This window comes from Bubalus kerabau, chromosome 14, assembly GCF_029407905.1.
Source record: "Bubalus kerabau isolate K-KA32 ecotype Philippines breed swamp buffalo chromosome 14, PCC_UOA_SB_1v2, whole genome shotgun sequence".
NCBI lineage: Eukaryota > Metazoa > Chordata > Mammalia > Artiodactyla > Bovidae > Bubalus > Bubalus kerabau.
Genome location: NC_073637.1, coordinates 71,660,309 through 71,684,740, shown reverse-complemented (window position 1 = coordinate 71,684,740; position 24,432 = coordinate 71,660,309). Strand labels below are relative to the sequence as shown.

Sequence of the window (24,432 nt, the reverse complement as noted above, 5' to 3'; positions counted from 1 at the left end):
ATGCGATCATGAGGATGGTGCAGAATGGCGTTGAGGCTGGGTGGGAAGGAGAGTGGCCGTGAAGAAAGAGGATGACAGCCTTCATAGTTCTGATGACTTAAAGCAGATTATCTGATAAAGTGGGGGAAAGCTGCCTGGCAGAGCAGCGGTCCGAGACTGCTACACAGGAGCTGTGGAACTGTTGCGAGGCATAGAGATTGTTATGGGTGAAGGAAATGTTCTGTATCTGAAACTGTCTATTATGGCATCCCCTGGCCACATGTGGCTATTGAACACTTGAATATGACTGCTGTGACTGAGGGGCTGAACTCTTAATTTTATTTGATTCCAATTAAAATAACCACTTGTGGCTAGGGGCTACCATCTGGAAAGGCCAGGTCTAGAGTCTGCAGCCTTATGGGATCCAAAATTGTACATTCCGGCAGAAGTTTTTATTCAAAATATAAATTTGCATGCTAAAGAAGGATACCTTAGTATTTTAGACCTAAAATTAACCCAAAGACACAGAACTCAAGTCTTAATATAATTCTCAACTGCGTATCATCCATGGTCTAATGAAACAGAGGCAGAGCCACTAAAGGAAGGAAGGAGATCAAGATAGAAGGATGAGACAGGGAGCAGGGAGCAGTCACACTCTTCTCTGGCTGGTCACCTGAGACTAAGAACGCACTTTGTGGTGGGTGGGCCAGTGCCTCTTATTTCCAGGGCAGCAACGGGAACCAGCCTTCAAGAGCTGTGCCTGGGATGTCTGCTCCCAAGGAAAGAGCTAGGGCTCCCAGCTTCTGGGGAGGGACAAGGAGGACTGGGATGTGGTCCCTGGAATTCCTGACAGCACAGTCTGCTCTGACTCCCTCTTCTGCCACCAGGGATTCTCAACTTCAGTTGCCTAAACATCACAGGGAGCTGGAAGAACCCAGATTCCTAGGCATCCTCTGGAGATTCCGATTTAGTAGGTCTGGAATAGAACCAAGAAGCTGAAAAACAGTTACTTAGTTTCATTGAAGTTGAGTTAAATACAAAAGGATGTACACAGTGAACAGTGTATCTTTCTCCAACCCTGGCTCCTAGAGCCCAGTTCTCCCCCACTCTCGCGTGATTTCCTTTTCTCACATTTCAAAAATCGCTCCTATCTGACGGGTATGGCTACAGGTGGTCCACTGTCACGATTACATAGCAGTGCACCACATGGGTGCGCCAGTTTATCCAGCCTACCACCGGCGAGCGTTTGGGTTGTTTCCAGTTTCTGGCTGTTGGGAAAAAAATGCTGAAAGGAAAATTCTGGGACGAGAGTCCTAATGCACAAAAGCACACATTTCTGTATGGTCTGTACCTGGAACGGAGCTACCAGGACACGGGGTGGTTGTGTGAACAGTAGACCCACCTCCGCTTGTCATTGTCAGCATTGAATTTTTGCCAATCAAGTGAATATATAATTGTATTTCATTATGGTTTTAATTTGCACTCCCATCATAATTAATGAAGTTTAGCATCTAGACTCTCTTTCAGAGGGCTTGCCTGATTGTTCAGTCCATCCAGGAGACTCTTTTGACCTTAAAATCAGCCGATTAGGGACTTTATTACATCTACAAAGTCCCTTCACCTTTGCCATATTCTGTTGGTTAGAAGCAACCACTGGTTCAGCCTTCACTGAAGGGGAAGGGATTACAGAAGCTCTGACCTTGCTTGGGGTTACCTTAGTGTGTGTCTGTGTCAGGGGGTGTGAAACTGGCTCTCATTATCCACCATATATTCCGTTCACATGTCCAGTCCTAACATACACACAGAATGATAGAATTGCTAACTCATACCTTTGTGAGCCCAGATGACCACTTGGCTTATTTGTCTACGGTTCTTTTCATCTTAGCCTTATATTAATAGTACCCATTCAAAATGCTAATTTCCAGTTACTTAACCACACCTTCAGTGTGGTTATATTGTCATTTGTAATAGGTGCAATTGTAACTGGTTCCAAATTTGAGATTCCTCCTTCACACACCCCGGTTGATTTTCATCTTTTATTTTGTGGGGGTGCTGGGAGCATTACTGTGGTTTCTGAAAGCCAAAACTGTACAAAAGGGACACTCAAGAGAAACATTGCGCTTTCCTCATCCCAAGGAACCTGTCCCAATTCCTCTCTTTGGCTTTTTTCTCTGCCCTCTGAAGGTTTAATAACTTCCCTGATGGTTCACACAGTAAGGAGTCTGCCTGCAATGCAGGAGACCCAGGCTGATCCCTGGGTTGGGAAGAGCCCCTGGAGAAGGAAATGGCAACTCACTCCAGTATTCTTGCCTGGAGAATCCCATGGGCAGAGGAGCCTGGCAGCTGCAGTCCATGGGGTCGCAAAGGGTCAGACATGACTGAGCAACTTCACCTTCTTTCTGAAGGTTTAGCTGCTGGTTTATTCTTCCTATATTTTGTACAAATGACCAGATACAGGTGTGTTTTCTTACATTCCCTTCTTTCTTGCATACAGGGTATCTTAAATACGCTTTTGCACTTTGCTTTTTTTCCACTTCAGAGCCTCAGAAATTGCTCCAAATCAGTTCATAGATTTGATCTCATTTTTTAAAACCAATGAGCATTGACTTCCATTATGCAATGTACCACAAGATTTTCAACTATTCTCCTATGTGTAAACATTTAGGTTGTTCCTAGCATTTTCGATTTTACAGACAATGCCACAGTGACTAGTCTTTGGTCAGTATAAAATCAAACGAAGGAGCTCGATAATCTTAGCAGATGTCAAACTGTGGAACCCTGACAGTCCCATCCCTCACAAGCCCGTGTTGCTTGAGTCGCCTACGTTAGACTCCGTGCAGTCACTGCTCTTGAGATGTGATGGAGCTGCTGGATTCCCCTGACGTTCCAGTCCCCCTGAAGTGGGCCTACTAAAGACTCAACAACGACCCTCCACCTGCCCCTCTCGGGTAGGTGCTTTCATTTCATGCTGCTCCATCCCAAATCGACTTTCATGACCTTTTTTCATCTTTGGGGTCGCCCCTTTTCTTCACCCCTGCTCCCAATCTTTTCATCTCAGCTGAGAGTTTCAAAAGATAACAAAAATGTATCCTGCAGTAAGCTACTGTTCTACAATGCCGATCTTCCTTAAAGACCCTTCACACAGGAGTTACTCTTTGTGCTTCCTATTCAAGTATTCTGAATGTTACTGGCCTTTTTAAACTAGAGTGCCAGAGGAATTCCCTTGTGGTCCAGTGGTTAGGGGACTTCCCTGGTGGCTCAGATGGTAAAGAATCAGCATGCAATGCAGAAGACCTGGGTTTGATGCCTGGGTTGGGAAGATCCCCTGGAGAAGGGAAATAGCTACTCACTCCAGTATTCTTTGCCTGGAGAATTCCATGGACAGAGGAGCCTGATGGGCAGCAGTCCATGAGGTGGCTGAGTCGCACACGACTGACGCTCCAGTGGTTAGGACTCGGTGCTGTCACTGCTGTGGCCCAAGTTCAATCCCTGGTTGAGAAACTAAGGTCCCGTAAGCTGTGCAGCATGGGAGGACAACAGAAACCAAAGCAAAAGAACTGGAGTGCCACAGTGGGACATCAGTGGACCTCAGGGATACTGTCCTGCAATATTTATATAAGACTGTGTCTGCATTTATCTGGGAGAGGAGCTATTAAGAATTCAACCAACCTTGCTTAAAAAAGGCTAAGAACTAGTATGTTAAATTCTGTATTTGTTTTTTTTAACAGAGATTGGCTGGAGGGAAAACATTCTGGCTGGGATCATTCTTAAATTCATGTTCAGGTAAATGAGTATTCATTTTAGCTGAAAATTTTTAATTTATACAAGTTTTTTAAAAAAGTAAAGTACATATTAAATATATCTTTTGGACAAGTAAAACTAAAAAGCATTCATTTTAAGACAGCATATTAAAAAGCAGAGACATTACTTTGTCAACAAAGGTCCGTCTAGTCAAGGCTATGGTTTTTCCAGTAGTCATGTATGGATGTGAGACTTGGACTGTAAAGAAAGCTGAGCCCCAAAGAACTGATGCTTTTGAACTATGGTGTTGGAGAACACTCTTGAGAGTCCCTCGGACTGCAAGGAGATCCAAGCAGTCCATCCTAAAGGAGATCAGTCCTGGGTGTTCACTGGAAGGACTGACGTTGAAGCTGAAATTCCAATACTTTGGCCACCTGATGCGAAGAGCTGACTCACTGGAAAAGACCCTGATGCTAGGAAAGATTGAAGGCAGGAGGAGAAGGGGACGACAGAGGATGAGATGGTTGGATGACATCACCGACTCAATGGACATGGGTTTAGGTGGACTCCGGGAGTTGGTGATGGATAGGGAGGCCTGGTGTCCTGCAGTCCATGGGGTCGCAAAGAGTCAGACATGACTGAGCGACCGAATTGATTGATTAAGTAAGTTGTACCTAGTTTTTAAGACTAATGACCATAAAGATAAAAGAATCTGACAAATGTGAAGGTAAAGGACATTTTATTTATTGACAGATTAAAAACCGTAACTCCAGGTAGTGCAAAATACACCACTGAACCCAATTACAAAGAGCTGGTGTTGGTGCGCAATGTTTAAGCAACGCTACAATTATTTTTTGGCAAAGTGCTGTATTGTTTAGTCTGTGTATAAAACTGACCATCTACGAACCAATCAGTACAAAAATTTTCTATAAAAACAGAAAAAAAAATTTAGACAGTGGCTCAAGAAAACAAGCTGCCATTTATGCATAGATTGATGTACAGTATATACCCTAACCAAATGTCCCTTTTAAGTTTTCAAGTTGTTGGAAAAAAAAAAAAACTGTCCAGAAACACATCAAGAAGGCAGAGTACAACCTACAATACTCTTCAGTCTCTAGAACAGATGCCCTGCCCTTGAAAAGCAAATGTGTTCACAATTTTACTTGATGGAGAAAAAAAAAAAACACCAAAGCCACTTAAAATATTATAATACACACATTACTGATTAAGATTGCCAAACCTCTGGAGGAAAACACAACCAAAAAAGCAAGCAAAACCACTCATACACACCAAGCTTGGAAACAGACACATCTAACCTCCCCAAGCACTGGTTTGGTTTTTAGAAGTCAACCTAGAAAACAAATACTAAAACTTCAGGCAAATACAGAGAAAAATTGGGCATTTAGCAATTACACAATTTAAAAAAATATTTTAAGAAAAACTGTCAGTGACACACAAAACATTATCCACTTAAGCTGCCTTTCTTGGAATAGTAACTTCTCCTCCCACATAAAGGATACTGTTGCAGACAGAAAAAGATATCCTTATCTGTATGCTTTCCAGGACTGCCTCCTCCACCCCAGACCACTGCAATTGGTGTCAAATTTCAAGTGAAATTGGTACATGGCAAGGCAGACACCACTATATTATGTAAGTTTTCTAAATAAAGCGTTTTATATAAAACTTTAAACATTAAAATAAGTAGATAATGCCATTTATAATACATCAACAGGGCCGATGGCAGTGAAACCATCCATGATAGTGGCCCAACTCTTAAAGAATTTAACCAGTATGTACGGGACTTATAGAATAAAGATAATTTTAAGGTAACATTAACGAACATATGCTAGTATCTCCAGTACAAGGAGCAGTCTCTTAACTGATTCTAAAAACAAAGATTAATAATTGGAAACTCTTAAACTTTTTCCACTAAACTATTTAAATTTAAATGTCTATCTTCTAGAATCCTTTTTTTGTTTTGTTTCCAACTCAGAAGACGAGAAGAAAGATACCCTTCTTTACTCTTTTTTCTTAAAAGAGTATATAAGACAATATATTTCTTTGAGGAAGAAGAGAAATAGCAAAGACACTCAGGTTCAATGAAGACACAAAGATTACAAACCAGTGTACTACACAGATTTGAGAAGCAAAAACATTAGGCAATGCTGAATGGCCCTCTAGTTTTAAGTAAACTGTCATCTCACTAGAATCAAAGTACTGATACAACAGAGAAGGTATGTAAACAGAAACAGTTTGCATCAGAACTGGGAAAAAATGCACAGGAAATCAATGTTAAAAAAAGCTCCCTGGAACAATAAGTAATAAATCCAATCACTCTGCACCTTCTGCACCTCCCCTCCCCCCAACCCAACCATATAAATTCCCACAGAAGATAAATAATGGGTGGTTAATTTTCAACTTATGGTGCAGTAGATAATCAAATTATTATGAGGAAGAAAAGTAATAAAATGTAAGATATACATCATAAAATGTTTTAAAAATGAAAAACACAAACTTTGAGAAACATGGTGCATTATAAAAACTAAGAAACTCATTCATGAAGCACTGCTGTGTGCACCACATATTCCAGACTTTTCAGTTTAGAACCAGAGTGCTAAATTCAAAGGGGTTTTATTTCTCACTGCTGGAATTTTTAAGAAATATGCACTAAAGCACATTGTAAACCATTTATATTTACAACAGCAAAAATAATAATTAACTTATAATAAGCTGCATTTCAGCCCTGTTTCAAAGAATACTTAACAGGTCAATAGCACTCTGTTATTATTGGTCTTGTGAACTTGCACACAGTCGATCCCTCACACACGTGATGGCCAAGAACTGCATTAGGTGACCACATTCTTCAGTTCTTACATGGGCCAGTTTAGACAGACGCCTTGGACACTGATGCAGAAACCACCGTATGATATCACAGATACGTGGTAGGCCTTACCCTGAAAAAACACTGAAAAGACGAAGTCAATTGTTTTCCAGGTACAAAGCATAAAAAACCTGGCTCGAATAAGGCAAACGAAAAGTCAGTAACTGATAGAGATGTAAATGTATTTAAGGTATCAGGAAATCTGAAAAAATAATAGTTAAAAAAAGACCACTGCAGTTTTATATACAAATCTGTTCATGCTGCCAAACAAATTCTCATGGCTGAACTTCTGAAGCTCATGAGGTCCTAACAGCTTACATTTAGTATGTGAAAAAAAGAGACCCCCATGTATTCAGAGGCTTACACCTATGCTCAAGTTAGCAACATGCGGCCCTTTAACAGTCATGGTATAAAACAAACATGCCTTCGTGAACACGCTATCTCCCAAGGCTGGTAAACACAAATAGTAACAAAACAACTTCTAGCTCAGTTTGACAAAACTTAACAGACTTGGCCCCTAATGAGGAAAACAAATAAATAAAGGGGTAGTCGAAATGGAAGGGGACTAAGGTGAGAAGGGGATCTAGACCCTTGTTCTGGAGACACATTCCTGCCCTTCAGCACAGCCAGTAGTGGAGGAACAACCTACCACCCCCGTCTAACTAAGTTATGTGACCTCTTCCGACTCCACACATCCCAATCTGGTCAGAAAAGAGGCAGCTCTTCACTGCAGAGTCTCCCATGGTTCCCTGCACCCAACTGCTACAGGGTTACTGAATAAAACAGGACTTCACATAACTATATGCTGCTTCTTCCTTGACAACACTGTCTAGTCGTGTACTCAATTAGGATTGCAGAGGAGAATGGAAAAATAAGCTATTTGATTATGAAGGTGATAGTATTATTGCTCTGTCAGTAGAATGTGCTTTGGATTGTAAATGTGTTTAACTTAATTTCAGAGGAAACTGGTGAGAGTGCAGATGGCTCAGCAAAACCCATCACAACTGTGAAAAAATAAAGTGACTGGCTAGAGCTAAAGAAATAGATTTTCTCTGCGTTCGTTGAGCTAACTGGCCTCGGTGTGACTCGAACCCTGTACCCTGGCCTCACGAGCACCAACACTCTGAAGAGGAGTTGTGGCCAAAGAGCTACCCCGGCCCTCCCCTTCACTAGACTCGGCAGAGAGGCCCTTGGAATTTCACACAAGGATCAGTTCAGGACAGCCCCACTTCAAATCAGTACGCGGTCCTCACGACTGGGAGGGAGGTACATGTTACTACTCCCTCCTGGGTGGAGGTACCAAAGGCCAAAGTGGTTAAGGAATTTGCCTGAAGCCCAAGTTAAAAATATATATATAAACTCAAGGAAAAACTCAACCTGTCACTCTTCATTTAGATGCTATGAATAGACGTCACCAGGAATCCCCTTCACCGTTGCTTGCCAGCTGGCGGAACAGGCTCCACAGCAGAGGATCTATCACTGTATCAGAAATACAAAGCCTCTCTCTTTTCCCCTGGGCAGATACGAATAGGAAGCCACTAGAGTACAGGACACGTACTTCTGAATTTACAGCTGATGTGAGGTGGCGAGTAGGCAGAGCTGGCAGGAAAGAATCCAAACAGTGGACCAATGGGTTACTTACAGATACACATTTCCCCAAATACAATTTCATAGGTCGGATCGAATCCCTCTGCACGTGAGCCGGGTACTGTTGTCCCACGATGCCGTAAAGTCTGTACCACGTTACACAGTCGCATCGGAATTAGTGAGTGCACTGTTCACCAACACTGAATGTACCTGAATTCCAAAATGAACTGCATGGCTAATCTGGGAAATAAAAACCCCATACACACAGAAATATATCAAGTTTTCTTCCAAAAGAAAGTTCAGCCATAATTCCATTTTATCTGTGGCAACCACATCACCTGTTAATGCTCATGTTAGTGTGTAAAAATGTATTCATTATATACAGAAAAGATTATCAAGTACTGGTCAATAAAGTGTATGGCTGACCCTGAGAATAAATTTCTGCTTACTCAAAAGACTGATTAATACCAAATAAAATGAAATTGAAAGATGCCTATTCTCGTACTTGGGAAGAAACGTCTTTAAATTGCTAATTCATGTACATCTTAATAACTTTAAAGACCTTCCCAAACACTAACTGTATTGATATGTTTCCAAAAATATTCTGAAAAAATTTTTACAAAAAAAGCAAATGTTAAGAGCAAGGCATTACGTGATACCCAGCATATAACTCTGGTTTTCAAGATAGTGTCTAAACACACCAATAAAACTATGTGATTGGTCATCTGTTGGCTGTAAAGAGACAGCATCTTCACCGTCCATACATGCACATGCCCACACATATGCACAAACTCTGAGAAACTAACCGAACACGCTTCAGATTCTTAGTAATTGTACTGACGTGGGCAGGGCTGATGGACAGCCCAGCCGCTGTGTTTGACTTGCCGAGAGTGGCAATCTCTGGTAAGATTTTGGCGACGAAGGCTATTTCTGTTCAGAGACTGTCTTTCACTGTGTTCTTTAATCCACTGGGAAGGGCGAAAGCTCTTGGGTTGTTCCAGAAAAGCTGTATGAGCAGCGAGAGCTGCAACATAGCAATGAATGTGCTGCCCCATTTCATTCTCGGCTTCCACTCTGAAACAGAAAAGATCGGGCATGCATTACGTGACATAGTGTGTTATCGACGAAACTGAAACAGCTACTTGGCAACTCAGTTTGCCACACTCACTTGTTTATGGCTGAATGAGAGCTCAGTGTCCCATGGCTGTCAGCCAAGTTTTTATTTTGTGACCACACTGACTGATAATGGTAGAAAGAAGCAGCCAACTTTCAATTAAAATATGTGATAGAATCCACCCAGAGGTGGTAAATTAAGTGAACTGTAGGTTTTAAAAAAATGCTTTACACTTTGAGTGAATTTCAGTTACATACCAAACACATTTATACATGTAGTGTGATTGTCACTATAACCTTAAAAGAAAACTATTTTAATTCCTAAATTTTACTAATCAGAAAACTCAGGCTCAGAGAGGTTAAGGTCACAAATATTAACTGACTCAACCAAGAGTGTAACGAAAGCCCCACTCCAAGGTCTGGTTATGAGGCCCTGTGCCAACAGCAGCTTCACAGACTCTGTGTCTATAAGCAAAATGTTCTAGAAAACAAGCTTTAAGTCTGAATTTAATAGAAACATGCATAAGGAAATTCTACTCATCTAAAAATAAATTTGTCTTGGTAAGATATCTGCTTATTACAAAACATAACTCTTAAGTTTTAAATTTATATCACAACAGGTACACTTTGGAATGGCATTTGCAGAGCAATGTTATAAAGACCCTTGGAGAACACATAATCTTAATATATGGCTACAAACCATGTAATTACTATTTTCTATATTAAAAGCTAATCAGATAGTTCTAAACTACATTAACACGTAATGAAGAACTTTTAGATTTTTAAGGGTTATTTTACACAGGAAGGCAGTTATATATTCTGCCTACAACTGCTAGAGGAAAACACAGTTATATTTTTAATATATTATTTTTATTAAATAGTAGAATTAAAGCTGGTCACATTAAGAAACTAACAGAAAGCAGTTAAAACAAAGACAGAGGTTTTTAAAAGCTGGGTGCCTTGAGTCCTTTGCCTTCCTGCTCAGACTGATAACACATATCACACAGTCTCAAATGAAATATACTTACTCTGTGCCAATGAGTCTTATAAGCAGCTTTTCCTGGCCCTACAAATGTTAAATGGTGAACTATTAAATCACTAGTAAAGTTGAAAATGCTATTTAATTTTACTATTAGGATGTGGTCAACTTTTCTTTATTAAAACTGGGTTACTATGGGTCATTAAAGGAACATGTATTACTTAACATTATGATAGCATATAAACCTTCACATACAATATTTTATAAAGGCTAAAATGCAATGAAGTACATACTCTGAAGCCTTCTTTAATTGTTAAGCACCTTACTTCTATGTGCTTTATGGTAATCTCTCCAAGGATATACAGGATGGAAACAATCTTAACTTTCAAAAAGCATACAATTTATTTCTTGCTCAGAAAATACAGATATTTACTACATAGCCGTCTTCCTAATTTTGGTGACATCTGATTTCTATCTTGATTTACTGGGTCTTTCTTATAAAAATTTAAAATCCAAATATAAAGACGTTAAAATTTTTTAGTTATTATAAAACTGTAATAATTTACAGTACTTTCTTATGTTCAGAAAGAATTCATATAAAATTAGGTATGTCCACTTGATCCTTTATTTATAATTAACTACCTAAGTGTTATATCAAAACATGTAACAATATACAGTGACAAACAAGATATAAAAAATGAACATTCTCACTGCATCAAAACTACAAACACTTAACCAGGTTCAATGCAAGGTCCTGAACTGGATCCTGGTTTGAACAAACTAGATGAAGTATTCTGGGCTTTACTGGGCAAATCTCAGTATGGTCTATATAGTTCACAAAGTAAAATTTTACTGGGGAAAAAAAAAAAGGTAGAGCACACTGCCTAAGGAAGCAAATTCTAGAACAGCACCTATAGCTTGATCCCATTTGGGTTTAAAATGGTGTTAGAGATCCATGCATGGGCACATCCAGAAAATACCACCTGGAAGGATATGCCCTGGAGTCTTGACGGTATTCATCTCTCAGTAGTGAGAAAAACGTCATTTAAAATTTAAAACTTTTTGCCCTTTCTAATTTTCTGCAGTGCATACGGACTGCTTCTGTTGTCTATGAAGCTGCTAAATATACATATGTAAATACACATACTTTAAATATTGAAAACGTAAATATACAAATGCTAGTAATTTAAAGTGGCATTAATCACACTAAATTCTCGAGTAGAACTCCTCAGAGATGAGATCAAAATAAGGTTAGAAGAATTTCTAAGAACTGAAGAAATTAAAAAAAAAAAAAAGAACTGAAGAAATTAATTTGAATCAACTTAAACAATTAAAGAAATTAATTAAACCATCTCAAAAAATTGTATTTTAAATTTCTGTTGGAATGCCTGAAACATTAACCTCTTGATAAATTTATAATATGGAATAAAGTGCCAAAGTAACATTTCCCATCAAAGATCCAACTTAATACAAAGTGTGGGTAACTATATAAGCAAATGTTTTTCAGTCTGGTACAAGTGTATGTTTATCTTCATTCAAGAACATCTACATTATTGAGAGTTGAAAGTGCAGCAAACTCTGGTAAAGTTATCAGATTAATGAGCTGCCTGGGCTTTGTTTATAGTTGGCAAACAGGAAATGGAAGGACATACGCATACAGTGGCCTGGTTAGTCAAGTCAGAGCCTGGACACTGAAAAAGCGGCCCTCTGGGTGACCTCACTGAACCATAGGAACACTGTGGGCGGCTCCAAAATCCAGGTCACCTGTCCCCTTGACAGGTATGAAGGGAATTAAGTCAGTGCCAGTATCCTACAAATACCTTAATACCAGAGGGGACCTCCCACCAACGTGCATCACAGACCAGCTGGACTTTGAGCCACTGAACGCAGCCACGGGCTTTGTTTTAGTGGGTGGGAACAATCTTGAATATAGTCCCTGGATAAAGGCCACAGACTTGTGAGTTTGTTTTGGAACGGATTACTGACTAGACACTCTCCCTGAACTGTTTCAGAAGCTCAACCCATCTGCCATCCAAGCAGAGCCTTTCAGACCACTTGGGACACCCATATAACCACAAAACAGTATTTGGATATGAAAGCTTCCCTCTGCAAGGCAGAAAAGAACTCTCTGAGAAAAATGCTTTGCTAAATCTGCCGTTTTATTTACCTCATGCTTCAGATTCCTCGGGTTTTCAAGGCTAAGCACCAACTGATGTGACTTAGTTAGGACTACTTTGAAGATTGTGAGATTTTAAGATATACCATTCCTGTCAAATTTGATACCCCAAATAATCCAGCCTATAAAGTGCCAGAGTTATATTCTAAGATACTTAGCAGAAATGCCAGTCTTTTCTTTACATTCAGTAGCAGAATATCACAAATGAGACAGCTCTCCATTACATAACTGGGGCCATGCTAGAACTAATTTTTTTGAAAATCTCAAATGAGTTCATCTTTTCATACCATCACCCGCCTTATACACTAGGCACATACTTTCACAAATGTCTGTGGAGACAGTAACGTACCTGGGACTGCCTGGGTTATGAAATTCCTCAGTCCCACAGTGGGCCTCACTGAGGCTGGGGCAGGGCTCATGCACAGCATAGACGGACATGCTGGGGTGTTCAATGAGAAGGTTTTCCATAGGACTGGTCTCCACCTTGATAGTGGTTAATCCACCTGCAGTAAAACATGGGGGAGGGGTGATAAACCAGCTCTCCTCCATTGGACAGGACTCAAACTGGAGGAAGCAGGAGTCACTCGTGTCAGCCAAGCACTCGAGAGATGCAGGGAGACAGGAAAAGACTGAAGGGCGCTCGGGAGGTGACTCTTCACTGATGTCTTCTTCCTCTTCATCCTCTGCTGCTGAGAAACCCGTGCAAGTGTCTAGATGGCAGTCCACACACGTTGTTGAAGTCCCGCGGGGTATGAGTAACACATTGAGATCACATCAGAGCACAGAAAAAGAAGAGATGATGCTGTTAGCTGATGCTCACAGTCCTCCCTTTATTTAGATCAGACACAAAACCATTCATATTCACTCACAATGATCATAAAATAATTTCTGAGCACCTAGTATGCACGTGTGTGCGTGTGTTAGGGGGCGGTGTGTATCATTGTATGCGATGGATTATGTTGGTTTGGCAGAACAGTTTTTAAGGTTGGTCTCTATTTCGCTGAGTAAACACATAATGCACCAAATGGGTTACTGCTGGTAGAGGATGGGGGTTTCCTATAAAGTGCCTCTGGCTGGATCAGGGTATAAGAGCTGCCATACTGGAGAGGCTGACCTCAGTGTCACTGACCTGATCATCTGGCACAGAATGCTTCCTGCAATTTTTTTAGACAAATTCTTGTTTATTTACTTTTAAGGCTTAAAAACCTTCAGAGTTATTGGTTTACTTATGCAAAAACTCGATAAAAGAGTTTCCACTTTTGCTGTGACGATTAACGGCTAAGAATACCCTTACCTATGAAGTCAACGAGAATCCACTCATCATCTTCTTTCTCACTAAATTCTGGTTCTTGGTTTGAAGAAGTGTTGACTTCACCCACAAACATTTTATTCAATCTCTGGAACATTGTTAAGGCAAGATTGAGACTTTGGCTGGATGTCTTTGTAGCTGAGATTTCCAAAACCTGTCTTCGGTCAGCCTGATGCCGCTGACAGGACTAAAGTGCACAAGGTGCTTATTCAACTTAGGTGAGAAGCAGGAAGAGTCATCATCCCTAAAATAAAACAGGAAAAAATGCTATTTCAAATCAGCACGTGTTTATGTAACGTGTACATCTCACACCTACAGAAAAGCACAGGCCTTAGCCTGCAGCTTGGCTCTTCCCTTCTTTCAAACACAAGAATGCAGAATCTCTTTTTTACAAACATTAATCGAGTTCTCAAACGCAACCTGTAAATCTCTCAAAATGCGCAATGGAAGGGGTTAGTTCTTTTTTCACTTCTGTGCTTTTATAATAAGGGATATAAAAGTATATCCCTGGGTAACATATTTCAACTGAAACACTACTTTTCTGTAAGTAGAGTGAAAGCTAGGTTTTCATGGTCAACTGGTCAGAAGCTGACAACTGATCCCGGCACTCCTCCTGGGTGCGTGTCCACTACCACGCCAAGCCCTCCTCTTTCCCTGGCCCCCTTTCTCTCCTGTTCTATTCTTGTGTATGATTGTAAGCACACCTAATTCCATTAAAATCTCTAACTACAGCACACTTTGACCTTCAAAACCATTCCTACAGTTGGCATGGAAAAAGTCACACTGTAGAGAACTCAGGTGGCCCAGCAACCAGAACCGAAAAGCACCACTGTGGCTGGGTTCAAAGGTGGCTTGTGTCCTACCAGCGTGAGGAAGTCACACTACTCCAAGGATTCTACCCCATGGAGTTCGGGTGAGTTCTAATGAGGAACTCCAGCCTCGCCTGATCTTATTCCAGAGGTCCAGATTTATATACGCATTTCTGCCTGGTTACCTGATGGGCAGACCAAACCTAACAAATTGCAAGATCTTTCATTTTCCCTACAAACATACTCAGGCTCGCTGCCCGTCGCCCCCCTTCTCAGGAAGGAGAGGCAGCAGTTACTCAGGCCAAATGCTTAGCCCTCATCCTAAACTCCCTTTCATCCACACCCCCGCACCCCTCACCCAAACTGGCAGCACATCCTGTGGACTCTAGCCGCACACATGGCTGGAATCCACCTACTTCTCTCCACCACTCTCACTCTACTCGAAGCCAACTGGTCTGACTTTGCCAATCACCACCTCCTAGATGGCTTCCCTGATCCTACTCTTGTCCAGTGAGATAGTGCAGGCAACCTACTTAGCAAGGCACTTGGGACAGAGTTCTCAGTGTCAACTATTCTGCAAGTATTTGCTGAGCACCTATTATGCATCAGGCCTAGTGCTCAGGGCAGGAGAGATAGCAGCAGACAAGGCCCTCCCACAGCAAGCCCACCAACCCAGTGTGATGAGTGTCACGTGAGGAGAAGTACTGGGGGTTCCTCAAATCCACAGACAGGGGTCACAGGACACATGCAATCATGACCTTAATCGTGAATGGTTGAGAAGCTCAAGAATGGACGAAGTAGAAACAATGCTGTGGAAACGTGCAGATGAGTGAGAATGTGGCTTCCATATGGCTCAAGATCTAGGTGGACAGTCTTGACAGCAGGCTTAGGGGGTACGTGGGGACTGGATCCTGCAGGGCATTGTGCACCAGGAGTGAAGGGGAGGGAAAAAGTCAAGGATGCCCTAGGTTTGGGCCTGGCCAACGGCGGGATGCTGGGGGGAGGATTGGTAGGTTCAGTGGAAGAGGAACACAGCAGAGGTGTAGGCCATGTGCTCTGGACACGAGGAACTGGGGAGGCTGGCGAGTCCTGGGATGTCTGCAGGAGCTGAATCTAGGGTTCTGCAGTCCAAGAGCATGGTGTCTGCTGAGGGCACAGATCTGGGAGTTACCAACACAAAGGGGGTGACAGGAACCATAAGAACCATAAGAGTGGAGATCACCCAGGGAGCTTCAGCCCTGAATCCCTAACTTCAGACTCTGGATGTTTCATTTTCAAAACAATCATCCTTAGCTATAAATGATGTGGTTCACATCTGTTGGTGATGAGACTCCTGGTTCAATTCCTTATGTGTGCACTGGACTGCTACAACTGTTTGGCAGGCTACTACTCGTGTAGTACTACAAATATGTGTTTAAATAAATGACATTTGAATACTTCTGTGGTCACAATCTGTCATCCTCAGCCATTAATTATGAAAAACGGGTAAACAGGAAGTGTCACTTGCATAACCAGTCTTCCTAAAACCCTTCTGGAAAGCAGTATGGCCAATCACGTAGCCTGGAGCTCGAGGATGAGAATGCAAAGTGAACTTTATGCTGCATGTAAGAGAATTTACAAGAGCAGTGGGCTGTGTAGTTGGCTAGACTTGATTATCCCAAAAGATGAGCTATCCCAGGGCTGCTGTGTACGTAAAAGTTTTGAGCATATGAGCTAGACGGGAGAAAGGATACTTTTAATCTTTCCCCCATTTCTCTTAAATTATTGGCCCCAAGTACAGTTCTGGGTCTGCTGACCTAGTTGGATGAATTCTCCAGAGTGCCCGACTGGACTCAGGCCCTGCACCAGTGAGAGCTGCTAGGTGGGGAGGGAACACCCCACGGGAACCCTAGCTCATCATGAATATGCCCCTATCCCCCAACTGTGGTGCCACATGTGGTCACTGAGGCCCAGGCCAGTTAAGTGGCAGCTGCAAGGCAGCAATCATGCCAGGGCCACTGTGCTTGGGCAGCTGCAGGTTCCAAACTGCCCCCTCTTCCGTAACATGCAAGCCATCCTAGGCTTGGAGTGCACGCGGCTCTGCCGCGGGAAGGGCGTCTCTGGAGGAGCGTCCCCCAGGACCGCACGAGTCAAGCCTCTTGGGTGAGGCTGGTCTGACTTTGCCAAGTTCCTTCGGCCCCACTTTCTGTAGCTGTCACGGAGGACAAGGAGCTGCTGGAGAGACCCCAGTACACTGACACTGTTCAGGGAGGTGGCCTCTGGGAACATCAGGTGAACGATTATTTGAAATGCAATTAGACCGAAAAACTAAACAAAAAATTCTTTGGCCGTATCACACAGCATGTGGGATCTGAGGGATCTTAGATCCCCAACCAGGGATCGAACCCACGCTCTCTGCAGTGGAAGCTCAGAGTCTTAACCACTGGACCGTTAGGGAATTCCCTGGGAAAATTTTAAATCTTATTTAATTTGGGATATAGTAGGTTAAATAAGATATATTAACAAAATTAATTTCACCTGTTTCTTTTTCCTTATTTAAGATGGCTACTTAAAAATCCAAACCTCCATACGGAGCCCACACTGCATATTGGACACTGCTGCTCTAATGTCTTGATGGCCTATCTTCCCACTGACCAGACTGTCCCTACAAGGTCACTGCTGCTCTTCATCTTGGCTTCGGCCCAAGGATGGAGGCTCTCCTTGGGGCTGGTCCTGTGCAGCTAAAGGCAAAGCAGAACTTCAGACTGTACTCCTCAGCAGGTAACAGACTTTTTGATATTCACAAGTCTAGGACAAAGATAAAACTAAGGTGAAAATTCCAGAGAAAGCAAGTGTCCTAAGAGGACAAATTTACAAATACAGCTCTGGAATTTAGCCAAGAGGCAGAGGGATGAAGGCAAGGCAGGAGGTGCTGCTGTGTCCCCGCACCTGCCAGCCTGGCTGTCTCACCTGATGGAGAAAAGAAATGAAGTGTCTGTGCCCCAGCACTTCACGGAGGCAGCTGTAGCCTCTTCCACTTGGCTCTAAATACCTCCATTCCCTCCCTTCATTATAAAATGAACTAAACCACATTACAGAAAGTTTAGAAAATAAATAAGGAAACTGTTATTCTGTACTTTATTGCAATCATTGTTAGTACATCGTGCATTTTCTTCTACTGACAGTTTCTTTTTTATCAAAATTGTAGGCCAATGCACACAGAACTTTGTATCCTGCTTTGTTACTTAACATTTTATTATCAATATTTTTCATATGACATGAGTAGAAATGCTCTGTGAGCAGAGAAAGGTGGCTGAGTTTAATACTCACAGGGTAAAGCATTCTAGCTTGAGAACTTAGAAAAGGAGTTACTGGGCTGGGAAGAGTTTGTCGGTATGATTTATTTTCTAATTTTTGAGACAGGCAACCAACCTTGAGGCCATGTGGCCCTGGAGTTAGCCTGCTCGGTTTGAAATCTTGACTTTGCTCCTCAGAACTTGTGTGTATTTAGGATATACAGTAACTTCTCAGTGCCTTGGTTTTCTCATCCCTAAAATGGGGCGATAGGGCGAACATGAGGAATAAGTGTGTATCACTTAGAAGCAGGCACACAGCAGGCACCCAGTAAATATAAACCACAAATGCACTTCAAACCAGGTGTATGACTGTGAGCAAGTCACTTAGCATCTTTGGGTCTGAGTGTCTTTATTGGCAAAATGTTCCTATAGTCATCAGAGCTGTGGTTTACTCAATGTTTATTGTATGTGACAGATTTGAGGCACTTATTTGTCCCATTTGATTAATAAGGAAACTGAGGCTCAGAAATTAAGTAACTTGCTCAAAAGTGACAGAGCTGTTCAGGGGTGGGGCCCACGTTGGAACGGAAGTCTCTCTGGTTCCAGGACCTTGTGCCCTTGCCCCCCACCCCCAGCACGGGATGTCTCAGGCTCCTTCCAGCCTCAACTCTGGCTCTATGAATTTTGGAGAACTGCACTTTTCAGTTGGTTTTGGCTGCCAGTAGGCGGCTCCAAAAACATTTTAAATTAAAAAAAAAAAAAAAACACACCACAACTTTGATGATTTAACTCCTAACTATGTGTACAGTTGTGGCTTCTTGGATAGTTTCGAAATATCAGGTGGCCAAACTAACACATCATCATCAAAAAGCAGCTCAAAATGATCTCTTTATCCCACCCTCTCTCACTAGTTTAGAAGAATAAACGTGCTGATTCAAGTAATTTTACATCAATTTTAAACTGTAGAAAAACCAAGCCAAGAAAGTTGTCTTCGCTTGTTCCACTCTATCCAGCCTACTCAACCAGCTACAAGGAGGTTATTCTCCCCAGGATCCACCAGGTTGGCTCCGAAGCCTTGAATGACAGTGAACAAAGACAGCAATAAATGGTAATTCACAGCCTGTTAACCCTGAAGTTTGAAAGTGGGACCATTCCCAAGAGAACTATGAGCAATTGATGAAGCATTCACAGAAAAGAACAAAAGATAAAGATACAAAAACAAACCAGACCTTAGTCATAGAAATTAGCAAGGTCCTGGTTCCAGGCTGGAACCTTCAAAAATTATGCTGCCAGTTAAAAGCAAAAGCTTCCTAGTGCTTTTTGCATCTGCAGTGAAAAAGATATTTCAGTTACCAAGCAAGTGATTTCCAGATCTTGGGGCTCCTCATTATTACCTCTGTTCAACAACCCCTGGGGACACTTTCCACCCTTTCTCAAAACTACTCTCAGAAAGGGTTCTTGTCTCAATGACGCAAAGGGGGAGAGGCCCTCCTCCTTAATCTCCTCGAAATTGGAATTAACACAGGAGACAATGAGCAGATGTAATTAGGAAATACAATTTAAAACACACACACACACAAGGAATCCCTACAGAAAACTCATCTTCAACTTAAAACACCATTTCCTTCTACCTGGCTGTGTGGTCTTAAGTTAAGTCCATATCTCTGGGCCCTCAGGTTTCCTATCTGTAATACAGCCTAACTTCACAGGATTATTGTGGGAATCGAGTTAATGCACGTAAAATCCTCACCGAGTCTGTGGCCCACGCTAAGCACCCAATGAGCGTGCGTGATCAAAATGATGAGGATTTTAACTACGATGGGAGATAAAGTGCCTACCACAGGTGCAACCTCCACCATTGATAGGTAAGATCAAAGCAAGAGTCAAGGAACCTGCCACCGACGGGCGGGCGAAAGCCGGTCGCGGGGTAGCGGAGCCGCCGCGCGCGGGGAGGGGGGGCCGAGCAGCCGCGAGCCCTGGAAGTTGCGCCCCGGAGCGGCGGCGGCCGCCGCGCTCGCCCCTCCGGGGCCCGGGGCCCCCGACGCCCAGTCCCGGGCGGGCAGCCCCAGCCCAACGGCGGAGGGCAGGAGGCGGAGTGAGGAGGAGAGAGAAAAGAAGGTCGGTCCCGCGGCGGCCCCGGGAAAACAGGCCGCGCTCGGGGTGGGGGGAGGCAGAAACCAAACACCCAACCGCCGCCCCGCGCCCGCGCGCACCCCCGGGGCCGCCGAGGCGGTGGGCAGCCGGCCCGCGGGTGCGAGTGGAGACCGGGGTGGGCGGCGCACCGACCGCGGCCAGAAGGGCGACCCGGAGCGAACGGCCCTGGACGCCGGTCCCGCCCGCACTTACGTGGGCCCGACCCGCGGCCGGACGGGCGGCGAAGGCAGCCGGCGGGGACCCGCGCGCGGGCGGCTGAGGTAGCTGCGGCTCCCGGACGGCGGGGCGCGGGCCCGCTCCAGCCCTCCTGAGGCCGCGCCGCTGTCCGCCGCCGGCGCGTCCCGCTCCTTTTGTTGTTGTGCAGCCTCGGAACAGCTGATCCGCCGCTGCGCCCGCCCGTCGGGCCCGCCCGCTCGGACGCCCCGCCCTGGGGCGGGGCCAGGCCCGGCCCCACCAATCAGCGGCGCGCGGGCCCCGGGGCCACCCTGCGAGAGGCTGTCACTAACGCACGTGACCTGGCGCCGGGCCGGGCGACGCTCCGGAGCTAGAAACAAGCCCGGGCAACAACGCCCGGGCGCCCAGTGGGGAGAGAGGGGCCCGCGGAAGGCGGGGGGTCCTGGGGGCTGGGCCGGGGGCGAACCAACGCGAAAACCCGCCCCGGAGGGTGAGGACCAAGCAGACCTGGACGCCGAAAGGAAGAACCCTGACCCCAGCTGTCCCTTTGGCCGAGCGTCTGGGGGCACACAGGGACACAGTTGATGTGAGAGGAAAGCTAAGGGCCTCGCGAGTGATGGAAGCCCAAGACGGTGAGGCAGGCCCACTTCACGTCTTGGCCGGCGTGGGAAGGAAGGGCTGGGCCCCGTGAGTACAGGCGTGCCGCCCACCCAACCTGCTTGTTTAAGACCAGGAGCCAGGCGCCCACCTTGCTGTGGTCACTGACCCTGGGAGCTGACTGACCTAGTCTACTGGCTCGGGATGCAAGCCGGCGAGGCAGAAGAGGCCATGAGACCAGACGTTGAAGGCAGAGACGCCAGGAGCCTGTAGGTTCTCGGCTCCAGAAGACAGGAGAACCCGGAGGAAGAAGACAGGGCCCCGTCCAGGCTCTGTTCTGTTGTTTACACAGCACAAAACCGTGGGCGTTTACCAGAGGCCTACCTGCTCACCCAGTTATTTATAGTGAGAGGAATGTAAAACAGGGGGCTTGAAAATATTTTCCAAACCAAAGCTCTGTATGGGTATAGACGGATTCACACTGTCTGGCAAAGGCAAAGTAGTCATTTCGACGTATCTCCACCCTCACGTGCCTTTTGTTTGGACTGAGATGCAGTTCCCTGACCCAGGGTGAAATTTGTATAGAGACCCTGAACAGGTGTGTCATACATTAAGGATCTGAAAGGCTCTGGCCTCCTGACCCTCAGGGGTATCCTGTGGCCAGTCTGTTTCCAGCAGTACTAGTTTTAAAGGGTGTAAAAGACGGGGGATGGTCTGACACCCAGGAGTAATAACCAAAATTCAGGGGCCACTTGACTTTTTTCTCAGAAGATAGAGCAAGGCATTAACTTGGATTTTGGCAAATCAAGCTCATCCTCATATTTTCTCTTGATTATCATTGCTAATATTACATGCCCCCAAATCTTGTTTCTTCTTAGGAATTTACCAAGAGACTGTCTTGTCATTCAGAACCCAGGTGTGATGATAATTCTAAGAGTCTGATTTCTTAAAAGGTCACAGCAAGACTTACCTTTTTCCAGTATGATAAGATTTATCATCATTAAAGGCAAAATGTGGAAGCATACAATACCTTGTTACGACAGAGAAAATGACCTGAGGTAGATACTGATTCCAAAGATGGTCACAACGGTGTCTCCATCATGAAGTCTACTTTTTCTTCTGTTTGAATTGGGGCCGGCCCTGTGACTGCTATGACCTATAGAATGTGGCAAAAATAGTGTTCGAGGTCTTCCAAGACCAGACGTTAAAGCCCGATGGCTTCTGCTTTGCATTCTGTGGAACACCAGCCACCACTTAAGGAGAACCCACCATGCTGTGAGGGAGTCTAAGCTATGTGGAGGGGCCACCTGGAAAGAGAGAGATGACTGACTGGCCCCTAGTTCAACCTGTCTCAGCTGAGGTACCAGACTTGTGAGTGAAAAACCACTCTAGGAAGGTCCAAGGCCAGCAGACACCACATGGAACAAAGATGAGCCATCCTCACTGAGCCCTGCCGAAACTGTAGAATCATGAGCAAATAAATGCTTGTTGTTCTAAGGCATTAAATGTTGGGGTAGTTTTAAAAGCAGCAATAGATAACCAAGACAAAGCTAAACAAGAGAAAGTCCCCTAGCATACAGATCAATCTTCTGTAGACTCCACAAGGCAGAGTTTGGGGGATAATTCTTTTTTTTTTTTTAATCTTATCTCAGGAGTCATTTGCTTTCTGTTTACTCTTTTGCTGATTTATAATCGTCCCACCTGGTGCTTGTTTATCCCAGTGTTATACCAAGGGTGGGAGGAGGAAACATAGGAGAAGTCTGCCCCAATGAGGGAGGAGTATTTTATCACTGCACCTTGTTTGGAACTGTTAGAGCATGAAAATAATAAAAAGCAAACAGAATTTTCATCAGTTTTATTATTGTTTTTAAGTTCTCTCCACTCACACACACACACAGATCCACTGCTTGTTGCCTGAACGGGTGGCTCCCATTGCCTCCCTCCTTGGTGAGCCACTGGTTTACATACACACTCGCAGTGAGACTCAGAGTAATGTTGCCTCCACAGCACAGAGCTGTCTGAACACAACCAAACTGTCAAATCACACAGCTGCAAACCAGCCTCTTGTCTGTTGGCTGACAAAGACCCAGCCAGGTTCCCTGCCTGGGCAGACCCAGTGAATCCAACCTTCCTTTAATTCACAGGATGATTCTCAGTGGGTTGCCATAGTACCCACTTCCAAGCTGACCCCCTGCTGCGGGGGTGACCCTTTCCCCATCTGTCAGAGCCCTCCTGTCTGTTTTCCATGGAGCTCAATGCACTGCCTTATCTACCCCAACAAAAGAGATTCAACCTCAAGTTTTGTTTTGAAGGACCACAGGGCAGGGCCACATTTCTGCCAACTTCAGAAACAATACAGCTAATGCCCCTGCCTCCTGTTAACAAAGGCAGGCTATGGCCATTACCCTGCCAGTTGCGTCAAGGCTGCTAAAGAATGTTGTTTCCTACCAAGCTGCAGATGGGGAACCCCGTAGGGTGGCTGCTCAGGGCAACCTCGAACAACAAAGCAACAAGTCATTCAGTCTTTACTGAGGAGACTCACAAAGTAAAATCTGCCCAGGTAATTTTCAATCTGTCCATCAACACAGTGTCTGCTAGGCTACTATCCATCCAGCTTGATGTCAAGTATCTCGGAAAGACAGAAGATTTGTTTGTTGTTTGTGCATTTTGGGAAAACAATCACGGTGAAATCTGTTGTCATAAGAGAAAGAAAGAAAGGGTCTGTCTTGCTCTCCAGAAAGCCTGGAACAGAAGGAAGCAAGAGGTTTGGTGAACTCCACTTTCTGGAAAAGAAAAAAAAAAGTCAGGCAACTGCGCTGCCAGTTATCTCAGGAAGAAGTCAGGAATGATACTAGAGCCATTGTGTACTAGCTTTTCAGGACTCTGGAACCTCTGTTACTCCAGCAGATTAGTTTTTTTAAATGAATGATGATTAGAAATAAAATCCTTAAAAGGGTCTGTGTTCTGGCTGAGGCTCTAGGAGGGAGAAGGAAGGTGGGGCCATCTTGTTCGACAGCCAGTGTTTGAGGAACAGAGCCCCCAAGAGCCGTGGTGGCATGGGGTGGATTGTGAGTGACGGACGACGGTCCCCCAACCTAGTGTGCTTCCTCCAGTTGCTGTAAAGTCCCCACTTTAAAGACTTTTTGGTTTCTAGGTGAATGTACGAAAAGTGTCCAATTATTTAAAATTATGTTAAAATGTATCCTTACAGCAGAGCAAAGAGTCGTCCCTCCGTGGATGTGACGGAGATCCATGATCTAGAGTAGCCCTCTATCCACAGCACACACACCATGAAGCTGAAGACAACACCCGCCCCCCACCCTGGAGGGGCAGACATGACCTGTCCCAGTACTACGGCAGCTGTTATCTGAGGAGTGTGAGCAAAGGTCTTTTGTTGCTCCTGCTGCGGAAGCTACCTCTTCACTCTCACGGCTTCTTCTGGGTCATTGCCCAACAGCCTGCATGTGCCAGAGGCAGCTCCAGGTGGGATCTGTAACCATGAATCACTCGGTTATGGGGACAGCTTGAGCAGAACGTGTCTTGCCGCCTTTCTCCAAGGGGGTGACATAGACAATGTGATTTCTCCTTATGTAAGCTGCATGCTGCCTGCCAGTCTGCCTATTTAAGGAAAACTTGTTTACTGGGTTATTCTTTTTGC

General features: G+C 44.3%; 1 protein-coding gene and 1 long non-coding RNA gene across 4 annotated transcripts in view; one reads left to right on the top strand and one right to left on the bottom strand.

Moving 5' to 3' along the window:
• The window catches only part of LOC129627056 (uncharacterized), a 94,025-nt gene that overhangs the window by 3,698 nt on the left and 65,895 nt on the right, over window positions 1–24,432 (top strand). Inside the window, exons 3-4 of the long non-coding RNA XR_008702401.1 lie at window positions 3,708–3,762; window positions 17,115–17,334. This is a non-coding gene — a long non-coding RNA (uncharacterized LOC129627056). The remainder of the gene's footprint in view (window positions 1–3,707; window positions 3,763–17,114; window positions 17,335–24,432) is intronic.
• On the bottom strand, window positions 4,443–20,353 carry TP53INP1 (tumor protein p53 inducible nuclear protein 1). 3 transcript variants are annotated; one of them, XM_055546637.1, is made up of 5 exons: window positions 20,196–20,353; window positions 13,751–14,009; window positions 12,806–13,166; window positions 10,330–10,367; window positions 9,123–9,262 (listed from the first exon to the last, which is right to left on the bottom strand). In XM_055546637.1, the coding sequence occupies exons 2-4, from the start codon at window positions 13,860–13,862 to the stop codon at window positions 10,346–10,348; spliced, it is 495 nt and encodes a 164-aa protein (XP_055402612.1). In that variant the 5' UTR covers window positions 13,863–14,009; window positions 20,196–20,353; the 3' UTR covers window positions 9,123–9,262; window positions 10,330–10,345. The 3 variants fall into 3 exon arrangements, with proteins under 3 accessions (XP_055402609.1, XP_055402611.1, XP_055402612.1); XM_055546634.1 differs by lacking the exon at window positions 10,330–10,367 and having other exon boundaries at window positions 4,443–9,262; XM_055546636.1 differs by lacking the exons at window positions 10,330–10,367; window positions 20,196–20,353 and adding an exon at window positions 17,986–18,108 and having other exon boundaries at window positions 4,443–9,262.